Raw genomic sequence first — 14,475 nt, 5'->3', positions numbered from 1 at the left:
GACATGGCTAATCGGCAGGGGAAGGGGGCGGGTCGTCCCGCGACCCGGCTGATCACTTGGAACGTGAGGGGGTTGAATGGGCCGGTCAAGAGATCAAGGGTATTCTCACACCTGAAGGGACTGAAGGCTGATGTAGCAATGTTACAGGAGACCCATTTGAAGGTAGTGGACCAGGTTCGCCTGAGAAGGGGGTGGGTGGGACAGGTGTTCCACTCTGGATTGGACGCAAAGAACCGGGGGGGTGGCGATTCTGGTGGGAAAGAGGGTGTCGTTCGTGGCGGAGGAGGTGGTGGCGGATAAGGAGGGTAGGTATGTGATGGTGAAGGGTAAGCTGCAGGGGGAGAAAGTGGTGATGGTCAACGTATATGCCCCGAACTGGGATGACGCGGGTTTTATGAGGCGCCTATTGGGCCTCATTCCGGGACTGGAGGCAGGGGGCTTGATCATGGGGGGGGACTTTAACACAGTGCTGGACCCCGGGCTAGACAGATCGAGCTCAAGGACCAATAGGAGGCCGGCAGCGGCAGAAGTGCTGAGGGGGTACATGGAGCAGATGGGAGGAGTAGACCCATGGAGGTTTGGTAGGCCGAGGGCGAGGGAGTATTCCTTTTTCTCCCACGTCCATAGAGTGTACTCCAGAATCGATTTCTTCGTGTTGAGCAGGGGGCTGATCCCGAGGGTACGGGAAGCTGAGTACTCGGCCATTGCGATCTCTGATCATGCACCACATTGGGTGGATGTGGAAATGGGGGAGGCGCGGGACCAGCGCCCGCTGTGGCGGCTGGATGTGGGGCTGTTAGCGGACGACGAGGTGTGTAAAAGGGTCCGGAAGAGCATTGAGAGCTATCTGGACTTGAATGACACGGGTGAGGTGCAGGTGGGGATGGTCTGGGAGGCCCTGAAGGCAGTGATCAGGGGAGAGCTGATCTCCATAAGGGCGCACAGAGAAAGAAAGGAGAGGCAGGAGAGGGAGAGGCTGGTGGGGGAGCTATTGGAAGTGGATAGGAGATATGCGGAGGCACCAGAGGAGGGGCTGCTGGGAGAACGGCGCAGCCTGCAGGTCAAGTTCGACCTGCTGACCACCAGGAAGGCAGAGACGCAGTGGAGAAGGGCACAGGGCGCGGTCTATGAGTATGGGGAAAAGGCGAGCAGGATGCTGGCACACCAGCTTCGCAAACGAGATGCGGCTAGGGAGATTGGGGGAGTGAAGGAGAGGGGCGGGAAGGTAGTGCAGAAGGGGCAAGAAGTGAACGGGGTCTTCAGGGATTTTTACAAGGAGTTGTATCGGTCTGAGCCGCCGACGAGGAGAGGGGGAATGGAGGACTTCCTAAACAAATTGAGGTTCCCAAGGGTCCAGGAGGGGCTGGTAGAAGGGCTGGGGGCGCCAATAGGGCTAGAGGAGCTAGTCAAGGGAATAGGTCAGATGCAAGCGGGGAAGGCGCCGGGGCCAGATGGGTTCCCGGTGGAATTCTATAAGAAAAATGTGGACTTGGTGGGACCGGTACTGGTACGAGCCTTTAATGAGGCGCGAGAGGGGAGGGTTCTGCCCCCGACAATGTCGCAGGCTCTGATCTCCCTGATATTGAAGCGGGATAAAGACCCCGTGCAGTGCGGGTCCTACAGGCCTATCTCGCTTCTGAACGTGGATGCCAAGTTGCTGGCAAAGATCCTGGCAGCTAGAATAGAGGATTGTGTGCCAGGGGTAATCCATGAGGACCAGACGGGGTTCGTGAAGGGGCGGCAGCTCAACACGAACGTGCGGAGATTGCTGAATGTAATTATGATGCCGGCAGTGGAGGGGGAGGCTGAGATAGTGGTAGCGCTGGACGCGGAGAAGGCATTCGATAGGGTGGAGTGGGAGTACCTGTGGGAGACGTTGGAACGGTTTGGGTTTGGGGAAGGGTTTATTAAGTGGGTGAAGTTGCTCTACTCGGCCCCGACGGAGAGTGTAGTGACAAACGGGAGGAGGTCGGAGTATTTCGGGCTCCACCGAGGGACCAGGCAGGGATGTCCCCTATCCCCCCTACTTTTCGCACTGGCGATTGAACCGTTGGCGATGGCACTGAGGGGTTCAGGGGGGTGGAGAGGACTGACTAGGGGAGGGGAGGAACATCGAGTATCGCTGCATGCGGATGATCTACTGCTGTACGTGGCAGACCCAGAAGGGGGAATGCCGGAGATAATGGAACTATTAGCAGAGTTTGGGGACTTTTCGGGGTACAAACTAAATTTGGGCAAAAGCGAGGTTTTTGTGATACACCCGGGGGACCAGGGAGAGGGTATTGGGAGACTCCCCTTCAAGCGAGCAGGAAAGAGCTTTAGGTACTTAGGGGTGCAGGTGGCAAGGAACTGGGGGACCCTCCACAAGTTGAACTTTTCCAGGCTGGTGGAACAGATGGAGGAGGAATTTAAGAGGTGGGACATGGTACCGTTGTCGCTGGCGGGGAGGGTGCAGTCAATCAAAATGACGGTCCTCCCAAGGTTCTTGTTTTTATTTCAGTGCTTGCCCATCTTCCTCCCTAGGGCCTTCTTCAAAAAGGTGACGAGTAGCATCATGAGCTACGTGTGGGCGCATGGCAGCCCAAGGGTGAGGAGGGTCTTTTTGGAGCGGAGTAGGGACAGTGGAGGGCTGGCACTGCCCAATCTCTCGGGGTACTACTGGGTGGCAAATGTGTCAATGGTGCGCAAGTGGATGATGGAAGGGGAGGGGGCAGCTTGGAAACGAATGGAGAGGGCGTCCTGTGGCAACACAAGCCTGGGGGCCCTAGTAACGGCACCATGGCCGCTCCCCCCCACGAGGTACACCACGAGCCCGGTGGTGGCGGCCACCCTCAAGATATGGGGGCAGTGGAGGCGACATAGGGGGGAAATGGGAGGTCTGTTGGCGGCGCCAATAAGAGGGAACCATAGATTCATCCCGGGGAACATCGACGGGGGATTTCAGAGCTGGTACAGGGTGGGCATACGGCAGCTGAAGGACCTGTTTATAGAGGGGAGGTTTGCGAGCCTGGGAGGGCTGGAGGAGAAGTTTGAGCTCCCCCCGGGAAACATGTTCAGATATTTACAAGTGAAGGCATTTGCTAGGCGGCAGGTGGAGGGGTTTCCCCTGCTCCCCAGTAAGGGGGCGAGTGATAGGGTGCTCTCGGGGGTCTGGGTCGGAGGGGGGAAGATATCAGACATCTACAAGATAATGCAGGAGGCGGAAGCAGCATCAGGGGAGGAGCTGAAAGCCAAGTGGGAAGGGGAGCTGGGAGAGCAGATAGAAGACGGGACGTGGGCGGATGCACTGGAGAAGGTCAACTCTTCCTCCTCGTGTGCGAGACTGAGCCTCATTCAATTTAAGGTGCTGCATAGAGCTCACATGACGGGGACAAGGATGAGCCGGTTCTTTGGGGGTGAGGACAGGTGTGTCAGATGTCTGGGAAGCCCAGCGAACCATGTGCATATGTTCTGGGCATGTCCGGTGCTGGAAGGGTTCTGGAAGGGGGTGGCAAGGACGGTGTCGAAGGTGGTGGGGTCCAGGGTCAAACCAGGATGGGGGCTTGCGATCTTTGGGGTCGGGGTAGAACCGGGGGTACAGGAGGCTAGGGAGGCCGGAATACTGGCCTTTGCGTCCCTAGTGGCTCGACGAAGGATATTAATTCAATGGAAGGACGCGGGGCCTCCAAGCGTTGAAACTTGGATTAACGATATGGCTAGCTATATTCAGCTAGAAAGGATCAAATTTGCCCTGAGAGGGTCGGTACAGGGATTCGCCAGGCGGTGGCAACCTTTCCTTGATTTTTTAGATCAGAGATAGACGTTCGGGGTCGTGGCAGCAGCAACCCGGGGGGGGGGGGGGGGGGGAGGGGGGGGAGGGAGGGAGGGGGGGGGGGGAGGGAGGGGGGGGGAGGGAGGGGGGGGGAGGGGAGGGGGGGAGGGGAGGGGGGGCAGCAAGGGTCGTGGGGGGACATGCACGACTGTAACGCGGGCAAGTCTGCTCGCTGCTCATGTCTGAAACTGTAGGCTGCCTTGTTTGTTAAGGTTGCCTGGGGGGGGGGGGGGGAGGACTGGTGCGCGCGAGAGGGCGGGCGAGGGAGGGACATTTGCCTAGAGGGATTGTGTTGTAAAAAATTTAAAAATTAGTAGGGGTAAATGTTTGTATGGAAAAACTCTTTCAATAAAAATTATTTAAAAAAAAAAGATATCGTCCAAATAAATCGCCACCTGCGGTAGTCCCGGCAGAATATTTTCCATCGTACGCTGGAATATAGCGCAGGCTGATGACAATCCGAAAGGTAGCCTAGTATAACGAAAAAGGCCCTTCAGGGTGTTGATCGTAGCGAAATTCTGGGAGTCCTTGTCCAGTTTTAACTGCAGGTAGGCGTGGCTCATGTCCAGTTTCGTGAACAAAAGTCCACCTGCCAATTTAGCATATAGGTCGTCTATTTTCGGGATCGGGTATTTGTCCAGCAGTGCGTATTTGTTTACCGTCTGTTTGAAATCTCCACAGAGACGTATCGAGCCGTCTGGCTTCAAAATTGGTACCACCGGCGCTGCCCATTCCGAGAACTGTACTGGTCTGATAATGCCGTTGCGCCGTAACCTTTCTATTTCGGCCTCTACTTTCTTCCTTAACGCGAAAGGTTGCGTGACCTTACAACATTTCGGAAGGGCTTCTGGGTCCACGTGCAAAGTTGCTTTGGAGCCTATGATTTCCCCCAAACCTTCTTGGAAGACCTCCGGGTATTTTTGGAGTACTCCACTCAACTGCCCGCTTCCACTCTGGGAAATTTTCATCCAATCTAATTTTAGGTCTTTCAGCCAGTTCCGTCCAATTAAGCTCGGTCCGGAGCCCTCTACTATCGTCAACGGTAATCTGAGCAATTGTTTCTCATATTCCACGGGTACATGAGTCGTGCCTAGAACTCCCAGGGGTTCCCCCGTGTAGGTTTTAAGTTTCGTCGATGCTTTTGTTAGGGTTAGTGGCTGGAGTCCATCTTTGATTTTTTAAAATGCTGCCACTCCATTGGCCGCCCCCGTGTCTATTTCCATTATTGTCGGCCGACCGTTCACCCGTGGGGTAATCTTAATAGGTTCTGCTTTCTTCATCGCAATATTATATAATTGTTCCCCTTCGGAGGAGGATGGGGCGTCTAGGTTGTATACTTCTCTGCGTCCCACCTGCTATTCCTCTTTTGCCACCTCCTACTAGGGTTTCTGTCGCTGTTACCCCACTCTGTCTGGTGCCAAAAACGGTTCTTCTCTGTTGGGCGAGCCTCAGCTGGTACTTCCCTCTGTCTCCAGTTAGTCCTAGCAGACTTGGGGGCAGTTCTGGGATTTTCCTTTGGTCCTCTATTCCTCAGGCTTTTCCTGAGAGCGGCTATCTGGTAGCTGGACCCGTTGTGGTAGTCCCTCTCACAGGTATCTACCTCCATTGGCGTGCCCTGTAGTTTCTGCGCCCCACTTGCTGCCTTTTGTAGGGCCAGTGCGAGCTGTAACGCCTGCCTGCAGTCTAGCTGCGTTTCCGCCAACAGGCGCTTCTGTATTGTGAGGTCGTTTATGCCACACACTAACCGGTCGCGAAGCATTTCATTTAGCGTCGGGCCGAACTCACATTTTTCCGCCAGCCTTCTCAGGCAGGTCAAGAAATTTGTGACTTTGACTCCCTGTCTTCCCGCTTCGCTGTGTAGAATCTGTACCTAGGCAAAATTGGGGAGTAGTGCTCTTTCACCAATTCCGTTAATTCTTGGAAAGAATTTGTGTCCGGTGCATCGGGATAAGTTAGACTACGTATAATGGCGAAAGCTGAGGGTCCGCACGCCGACAGCAGGATAACCCATCTCCTTTCGTCCGTAATTATATCATTGGCCCGGAAGAAGTAACACATTCTCTCCACATGCTGGGACCAGTCCTCAAAAGTCGGGTCGAATGCATCTAACCTCCAAAATAACGGCATTTTTGAAATAGCAAGGCTTACCCTCCGAGTGTGGCAGCTGGTCTCCGCAAAGTTCTTTGTTTACCTCGTCGCCACTGTAATAATCCACAGGAGGCAGGAGTTCCGTCACCACACCAATATTTATTTACAATAACGATATTACAGGAGCAGCTACAAACAGTGCTGCTAGCAGTCCAGTCAACTTAAGACTGGGGCACAAAGCCTACACAGGTGCTTATATGGGCCCCCTCAATGAGCTATCATTGAGGGAGCTCATACTCCAATTGGCCAACCAATAATGCTAATTGGAGGTCATTACAAGTTGTTATACGTCAAAAGGCCTCATTGGTTGCAAACCACTTTGGGGTGTCGAGGTCACAAAAGGCATGACATAAATGCAAGACTTTCTTTCATTGATTAGAGTCATCTCTGTTTTTGCAGTGTTTATTTCTCGTGTTTTCCTTTGTCAATACTTGAAGAACACATCATTCAGAATGTTTACCATTTTGTGTTTATTATCATTTTAAGTCAGTCTCGTGTCTTGATGTTTTCACGTCTTCTCTTTTTATATGGTAAATAAAATCAACAGTACTGTACAAATTTACAGTACATTTGTGCTGGTTTCAACAGCTGGAGATTAGTTTAAAAAATGGGCTATTAGACTTTCTCTTTCGTACTTTTGGATTAAATGCAACTGTTGTAAATAAACTGGGAAACAGAAAAATGACACATCTGTCCTCACGTAACATTAAAATTCTACATGTTTTTGTTTGCGTTTCAATAGGTTCCGGGATCAATTATTTATATTTTGAGTAAGAAAGACAAAGAGCACTTACGGTGTCCTCCTGTTGTATTGTGGCTTTTCTTTTTCGTAGTCTTCATCCCGTTCAGACTCTTCACTAGATGAAGACAAACTGTCTTCACGCTTTGCATCATCGAGCTGGAAGGGAATTCTTTGTTGAGCGACATGTGGAGTTTTGGGTGAACTAAACACTGAACGTTCACTGATGGGTGAGAAATGAGATGGGCTATCAAAGGTGATAGATAACAGATCCAATTCTGTCTCCTCAGGAAACTGATGTCAAAAAAAAAAATTGAGAAGTTCAAAATTACTTTTATTTATGTTGCATGTACTAATACTTTCTCAGGTTAGTTTATATTAGAACCCAATCACCATCCATGCTTTACTTGAGCAGACAGAATGGTTTTGTAATATGGAATGAACAATGATACAATTGACAATGAATTCACCAACCTAGACACTTTCTAAAATCTGTAACAGAGGGTGAAAGAAATCTTATGTGGGCCAATCTGCTGCCAATCTAAACTACCTCTTTAGAAAGTTGTCTTTAATATTTCATTAGCCAAGCTTTTTGTTGGACAATCAACTACAGTATATCCTATTTTGCTACCAGTATAAGCAATGCAATGACTTGAAATTTGTTTTCTGACTTGACACTTCAGGTTATTTTTTTAGTTTATTTTTTTATAAATTTAGAGAACCAAATTCATTTTTTCCAATTAAGGGGTAATTTAGCGCGGCCAATCCACCTAACCCTGCACATCTTTGGGGTGTGGGGGCGAAACCCACGCAACACGGGGAGAATGTGCAAGCTTCACACAGACAGTGACCCAGAGCCGGGATCGAACCTGGGACCTCGGCGCCGTGAGACAGCAGTGCTATCCACTGCGCCACCATGCTGCCCTGACACTTCAGGTTATTAAAGCCTGTTGTTCAAATTGCTTTCAGGAAGATGTATAGTAAAGTCGCCATAGTCCCAGATCACCATTTCTCCTTTGAGGGGCAGTGCTGACTGGTGGTGATTTAACCTGAGGACACCACACCTCAGGCGAGGGGTAAGGTTGACAAGACGGGCCTTCATGTACAATTTCAGCCGATATGGGAAAGCAAGATGTATAATGGTACATTATCTTGCCCGAGTATATGTTTACTCATTTCTTTTTCTTTGAAAAAAGTTATCTGGAAGAGGTTTGAATGAAATTAATTTGAGTCGCTTCAATGCAAGTGCCCCTTGCCATGAGAAATGAGTAAACAAAATTGTTCATAATTTCTCACTATATATTATCATAGAATCCCCGAAGGAGGCCGTTAAGCCCATCGAGTCTGCATCAACCCTTCGAAAGAGAACCCTACACAGGCCCATGCAGACCTGTGCAAACTCCACACAGTCAGCCACTCAAGGTCGAAATTGACTACAGGCCCCTGGCGCTGTGAGGCAGCAGTGCTAAACACTGTGCCACCCAGTAATCTCATTCAGAGGTCACATGACAGCAAGTGGGCAACATTTCAAAAAACTAACATCAGTGTAATAGAGAGTGCACATCTGTAGCAGGTTGTTGTGGTAGAGTAGAGAAAACCTGAATCAGACCGACTTTGAAATGCTTGGTGTTCACAGTGGATGCTCCATTTTGCAACACCAGCTCCTTAATGAGCAGAAGAGTTAAGGGCAAAAAGGGAAAAAGTTCAATTCTAATGAAAAGCTGGGTACTGTCAACATCAAATGACTGGTGGTAAAAATCACTTAAGCATCTGACTTCTAAAACTTCAGATTCTGTGATTCAATCTGAATTCGTCTGATTTGTAACTCATTCTCAACTGCATTTTTAGTACTTTCACATTAAAAAGCAATATTAAGAACAAGTGTCCCAGGTAAAAATATTACCCGAGGTACAAAAAGTACACCCAAGCAGTATCAGCTCAGAGGGAAAATTGAAAGGAAGGGAGGGAGGGGATTTTATATGTAAATACTGAACCAACAGTAGGTAACGTAAGATTCTAATTTCTTTTATAAGTCTCCACATATAAATAGGAGTATACCAAAGTAGTACTGGAACTGGTATTGCGGCACTGAAGAATTGCAAACTCATTGGTTCTCTTTTAATGTCAGAACACTTGCTGTGCTAAAGCACCAGATCAAAAAAATGTTTTTTTTATAAAATGCATTTAACTGCTCCTAGAGCTTAGAAATTATCTTGCATATTAAATGGCACCCTCTGTACATAGACCCAAGATATAGCCAATCAATAAGTAGAGTGCATCTGAATTTCCTAGATTTGTTCTTCCAGCTGCGGAAAGCTGTGGAAAAACATTCTACGGTTGTTTATTTGAGCAATAAAAGTTTATGACTATTTCCATATAACCATTGTCTTAACTAAGTTAATGCCTTAACTGGAGTTCAAGGTAGGAGATAACATTTTTGCGTCTGTCCTAACTGAAGTAGAAAATTCACCTGGTTCAGATGGGAAACACCCCAAGTTGTGGAGGGAAGTAACAAGGAAATTGCTGAGGCTCTGGCTAGAAATTCCAACCCTCCTTAAATATAGGAGCAGTGATGGAGGTCTTGAGAAATGCAAATGGTTAAATCTCCCTTCAAAAAAAAGGGAGAGGGGTAAATCTGGCAACAAAGGCCAGGTGACCAGTGTTGTTCATGGGAAATCTGGGACAAAATTAGTTGGCACTTCTGAAAAGAGATGTCAAAACTTTTAAAAGGCAAATTGTGATTGACTAACATGATTGAGTTATTTGATTAAATAACAAAGAAGATTGCTGATAGTAGGATTAATATTGTGTATATGGACTTTTGAAAGGGATTCGATAAAGTACCACATAATGTGATTAGAAAAATTGAAATTTATGGGATTAAAAGGACGGTATCTGCATGGAAATGAAATTTGCTCAGGACAGAAAGCAAAGAATAATAGCACTGTAATTTCTGAAATTGAAGGGAAATGTGCAGAGGGCAGTAATATTGGAATCACTAGTTTTTCTGATATATTTAAAAACAATGCTAATACTCCATTAAGGCCAATTCTGGGGACCATGATTTAGGAAGAATGTCAAGCCCTTAGAGAGGAAACAAAAGAGTTTACAGTGCAGAAGGAGGCCATTCGGCCCATCGAGTCTGCACCTGCTCTTGGAAAGAGCACCCTACCCAAGGTCCACACCTCCACCCTATCCCCATAACCCAGTATAAAAGCAAATTACTGTGGAAGCTGGAATCTGAAATGAAAGGGAAAATGCTGGAAAATCTCAGCAAGTCTGGCAGCATCTGTAGGGAGAGAAAAGAGCTAACGTTTCGAGTCCGATGACTCTTTGTCAAAGCTAACAGACAGAGAGAGTGGGAAATATTTATAGTGTTTCTACCCCACCCAACACCTAGAATAGTTCCCAGAATAGACCTATTGCTGAAGGACTTCAATTATGTGGAGACAGAGAAATTGGGATTGTTATTCAAGAGTTTTTGATTTCATTAGGATTTCACTGGTGTTGAATAAAGAATCTGTCTACAGTGACAACTTTTTCTCGAGCATTCTGGCAGCAACAGGAGTGTTACCAACAAGAGGGAAAGAATTAAAAGTGCATTTGTTAAAAAAGTTCTCTCTTCTCCATGGTGATCTCATTAGCCTTTCTATGACAGTTAAATACTGAAAAAGAAAAACAAAAATATTTTGCTTATTATGTATATAAGATGCTCTGAACTGAGTGAAATTTGGGGATCATTGTATTTATCAAATTTCATCTTAAAATAAGCAGTTTTCCTCCTTCCTCTTGTAAAGAGGGTATATATTGGGGTACAATTCAATGGATAATGGTTACCCTCCTGATGGTCAAATCAACACATGTGTATATGCTTAAACAATTATATTTGCAGTTTGCTGATCATGTCTGCTGACTAAGTCAGTAGATCTGCAGATCCTGTCCTCATCTGACATTCACACATAACCACTTTCCAGCAATGACCAATCAGTTCAAATTCCTTATCTTATTTTCTCCCTGACACATTGAGGCCAATGCAGAAATCCCACGTCCATCACAAAGCATATGCATTGGATTCTGGTTCCAGTGGAAGGCCAGAATCACACTTTCGACATTAAATATCGGTCTGTCCACTCAGACAATAATACATGAAAAATAACATTAGTCAACAATGAAAGTAAAGCATATAGTTAGTACATTTTTTAATGTTATCGTATCTATGGTTCCCAGCTTTGATTATAAAGCCAGTTAAAAATTTTGCCTTCACCCTCGATCAATATGGAGCTTAAGATTAAATGAAGCAAATTCGGTGCTAATTAAAATTGCCTGTAGTTCAAAGAAATTGTATGGGTTAGTTAATAAGCATGTGTCATGCAAGTTCATGAGCATTTATGGAGCATGAATAAATTTCATTTTTAAACAAGATGATACTGTCAATGCAGCTCTAAAATCCTGATCTCATTTGCACAGTTAAAATGAAGCCATTGTAACCATGTTTTAACTATTATTTAATGATTCTTTAAAATGTTTGACTGGTTTTCTCACACAAACACTATAGAATGTTTTTCAGTGACATGCTGGATCATATTTGTTGTAATGCAAAAGCAGTTTGGTTTTGGTGTACATGCTGATGATCCAGTAAACAATCTATTATATTCAATGTAAAAACTTGAAAAAAAATCACACATCGTAAATGCTTTTATGTTGAACTTGCATAGCTTAAAGTTGATAGATTATCAAGATGATTTCCCCATGAAGCAATTCATTTTGTTGCAGAACAGACTTTTAACCAGTACCTGAAAATACCCTTCCTTTGGTGTGCTGGCTTGCTTTGTCAGGCCCAAAGCTGTATCATTCAGCTTTAATGAAGTAAAAAGGAAAATTTAATTATATAACTTAAAAGAAGCAACACTCCCATTACATGATTATAACACAAATACAAAATTGTACCTGCTACATTAACAGAAGCCCTTGTGATGATAAAGATGTAATAACGTAAAGGTTTTTTATATGACCTTAAAACTATAGATATCCCCATGATTTATCTCTATATTCATAACTTGTTTCACTAATAGCTTCAACCAATGATAACTACTTGCTAAAATGTGGCTGCCATTATTCCAAACTTATTTTGCCAATGTATAACAAACAAATGTTTAAAATAGGTCATATGTCAGATCATCAACATGATGCAGATGGTGGGATGTGAGTTTGCAACTGCAGTCATATACAAGGCTGTTAATCTCAAATCTATTGCAATATTCTCATGCCGAGCAAAGTGCAGTCTTCAGTCACAGTTATTTCCAGCTTGCTCTTGTGCACCTCCTTGCAGACAATTAACAAAATTGGGTGAGACCTGAGAACCAGTTGTCTGCTTGCAAATGGTGCAAACGAGAGAAAATTAATTATATCAATGCAATAACTAAATTATTTAATCAAATTAACTTTTAAAATCCTGCACCAACCCTTTGAGAACTCTTTTCCAACATAAATAAAAGCAAATAGCAGGAAATAGTCTGAAAATAGAATGTTCCATACTTCAATTTACACCTTCTTTTAGTTTGAGTCTACACTTGCATTACGGAATTAATTATGCAGCTGTTTTATGACAAAAAGTAAATGCTTATTTTCAAAGATGCTGTGGAGACAGCTAATACTTGCTGACATTTTCATTTGGAATATTGTATTAACAGCTGTTATGCCCTATAATAAACATCCAAAAAATATCCTAGGACCTAATCAAGACATTTTTCAAATCTCTGATTACAAAGTGTGAAAAGCAATTTCTCGAGATTTCTGCAGGAGCATCCAGTGTATGAACAGACATGCAGCAGCATGATTTATTTACTGAGATCAATCTGATAAACTTCTGATTTTAGTCAAATTACTGGAAACGATATACAAGGGCAATTGTTTCCTTGTGAAGAAAAATATTGAAGGATGAGCAAATCTAATAGATACATTTACACCTCTTAAATCGCTCATTGTAAAGCAGCAGAGGCCCAAAATATGGTCAAAGTATATTTCTTTCATTAGGACAATGTTCATGGTGTGGCATAGCAAATTAAGGGAATCTGGGGGAAGAATTGCAAGAACAATTACAACAGGAGTGGGAAACAATATTTAGATTAAGCAAAATCGAGTAACATGTTTTCCTGGGAACCCACAAATCTATTTATCCAACGCTGTATTCTGTAGTTGCTCTGGATGTATTGATGGTATGATCGGAGCATCTAAACTGACAAGGAGATCTGACTCAAGGATCTCCATCCAGGAAATAAAACTGCTGTTATTAAAAAACCAGCAGCTTAGGGTATGACTGGTCTTTTTAATTTATAAAATAGGGGCTTGTCTCCTCCCTCAATCTTACCAACATACTAAAAGTGTTTTTTTCTGAGCTGTTCTAGTTATCCTGGCATTAATAAATGCCACATTATTACTTAAAAATCTTAAAATTTCACCTTCCTCAACAGCATGGCCACACCTCCCAGCTGATTGCAGAATGAAAGAGGGGTTGTGCTAAACTTTTGCTAAATCAGAAAATTAAAATAAAACTCCGATAATAATGTTCATAAGCAAACAGAAGGGGAAGTTTACTTAACGTCTCACCTCTAAAGAAATTCCAGATAGACTAGTTAATGGTCTCATGATTGGTACAAAGAACATTACAGTAGATGAACAGACCCTTCAGCCCACCAAGCCTATGCTGATCCAGATTCCTCATTTACACCTACCACTTATTGCCCAAATGATCTGTATTCCTCCATTCCCCACCCATTCATGTGTCTATCAAGATATATTTTAAATATTGCTATTGTGCCTGCCTCCACCACCTCCACTGACAACGTGTTCCAGGCACCCACCATTCTCTACGTGAAAAGCTTTCCCCACATATCCCCCCTAAACTTTCCCCATGTGTCTTTTTGTAACTGAATATTCAACCCTTGCATAAAGCGTTTGACTATTCACCCTGTCTATATCCCTCGTAAATTTGTAGACCTCAATCGGGTCTCCCCTCAGCCTCCTCTTTCCACTGAAAACAATCTAAGTTTATTCAACCTCTCCTCATAGCTAACACCCTCCAGACCAGGCAACATCCTTGTAACCCTTCTTTACACTCTCTTCAAAGCATTCACGTCCTTCTGGTCGAGTGCCAGTCAGAAATGCACACAATATTCCAAATGTGGTCCAACTAAAGTTTTATATAACTGTAACAGGAGCTGCCAACTCTTGTACTCTATGCCCAGCCAATGAAGGCAAGCATGCCGTACGCCTTCTTGACCACTTTATCCACCTGCATTGCCACTTTCATGGACCTATTGACCTGAATGGCAATGCTCCTAAGGGTTCTGCCATTTACTGTAAAATTCATACCTGAATTTAATCTTCCAAAAAAATCACCTCATGTTTGTCGGAATTGAACTCCATCTGCCATTTCTCTGCCCACTCTCCAATCCATCTATATTCTGCTGTATTTTCTGCCAGTCCCCTTCACTATCTGCAATGCCACCTATCTTAGTGTCATCTGCAAACTTGCTATTCAGACCTTCTACATTTCCCTCCAGATCATCTAGATATATTATAAACTTGGTACTTGTACAGGAGTTTATATTTGTCATATTTCACTAGCATGCTCAAAAATGTTCAACAATGAGAAAAAGGCTCCCAACAAATTCAGGGACTGGAATAAAAGCACAATCAAAGAGATGCGTTCTTTAAAACATCTAATGGGTTGCCTGGCAACCTCAAACATCATTTAACATGGGAATGCATTTACATT

General features: G+C 45.0%; 1 protein-coding gene across 12 annotated transcripts in view; it reads right to left on the bottom strand.

Annotated features, from left to right (window-relative positions):
- kiaa1109 (KIAA1109 ortholog) overlaps nucleotides 1–14,475 on the bottom strand; it is a 534,122-nt gene that overhangs the window by 75,051 nt on the left and 444,596 nt on the right. For 9 of the 12 annotated variants that reach the window (XM_038792378.1, XM_038792369.1, XM_038792374.1 and 6 more), the window contains 2 exons: nucleotides 11,492–11,554; nucleotides 6,754–6,992 (listed from right to left, as the gene is read on the bottom strand). In XM_038792378.1, the coding sequence (XP_038648306.1) occupies nucleotides 6,754–6,992; nucleotides 11,492–11,554 (302 nt within the window). The remainder of the gene's footprint in view (nucleotides 1–6,753; nucleotides 6,993–11,491; nucleotides 11,555–14,475) is intronic. The other 3 variants (XM_038792375.1, XM_038792377.1, XM_038792381.1) reach the window with 2 other exon arrangements.

This window comes from Scyliorhinus canicula, chromosome 3 (assembly GCF_902713615.1).
Source record: "Scyliorhinus canicula chromosome 3, sScyCan1.1, whole genome shotgun sequence".
Lineage (NCBI taxonomy): Eukaryota > Metazoa > Chordata > Chondrichthyes > Carcharhiniformes > Scyliorhinidae > Scyliorhinus > Scyliorhinus canicula.
This window is presented reverse-complemented; position numbering and strand designations above follow the sequence as displayed.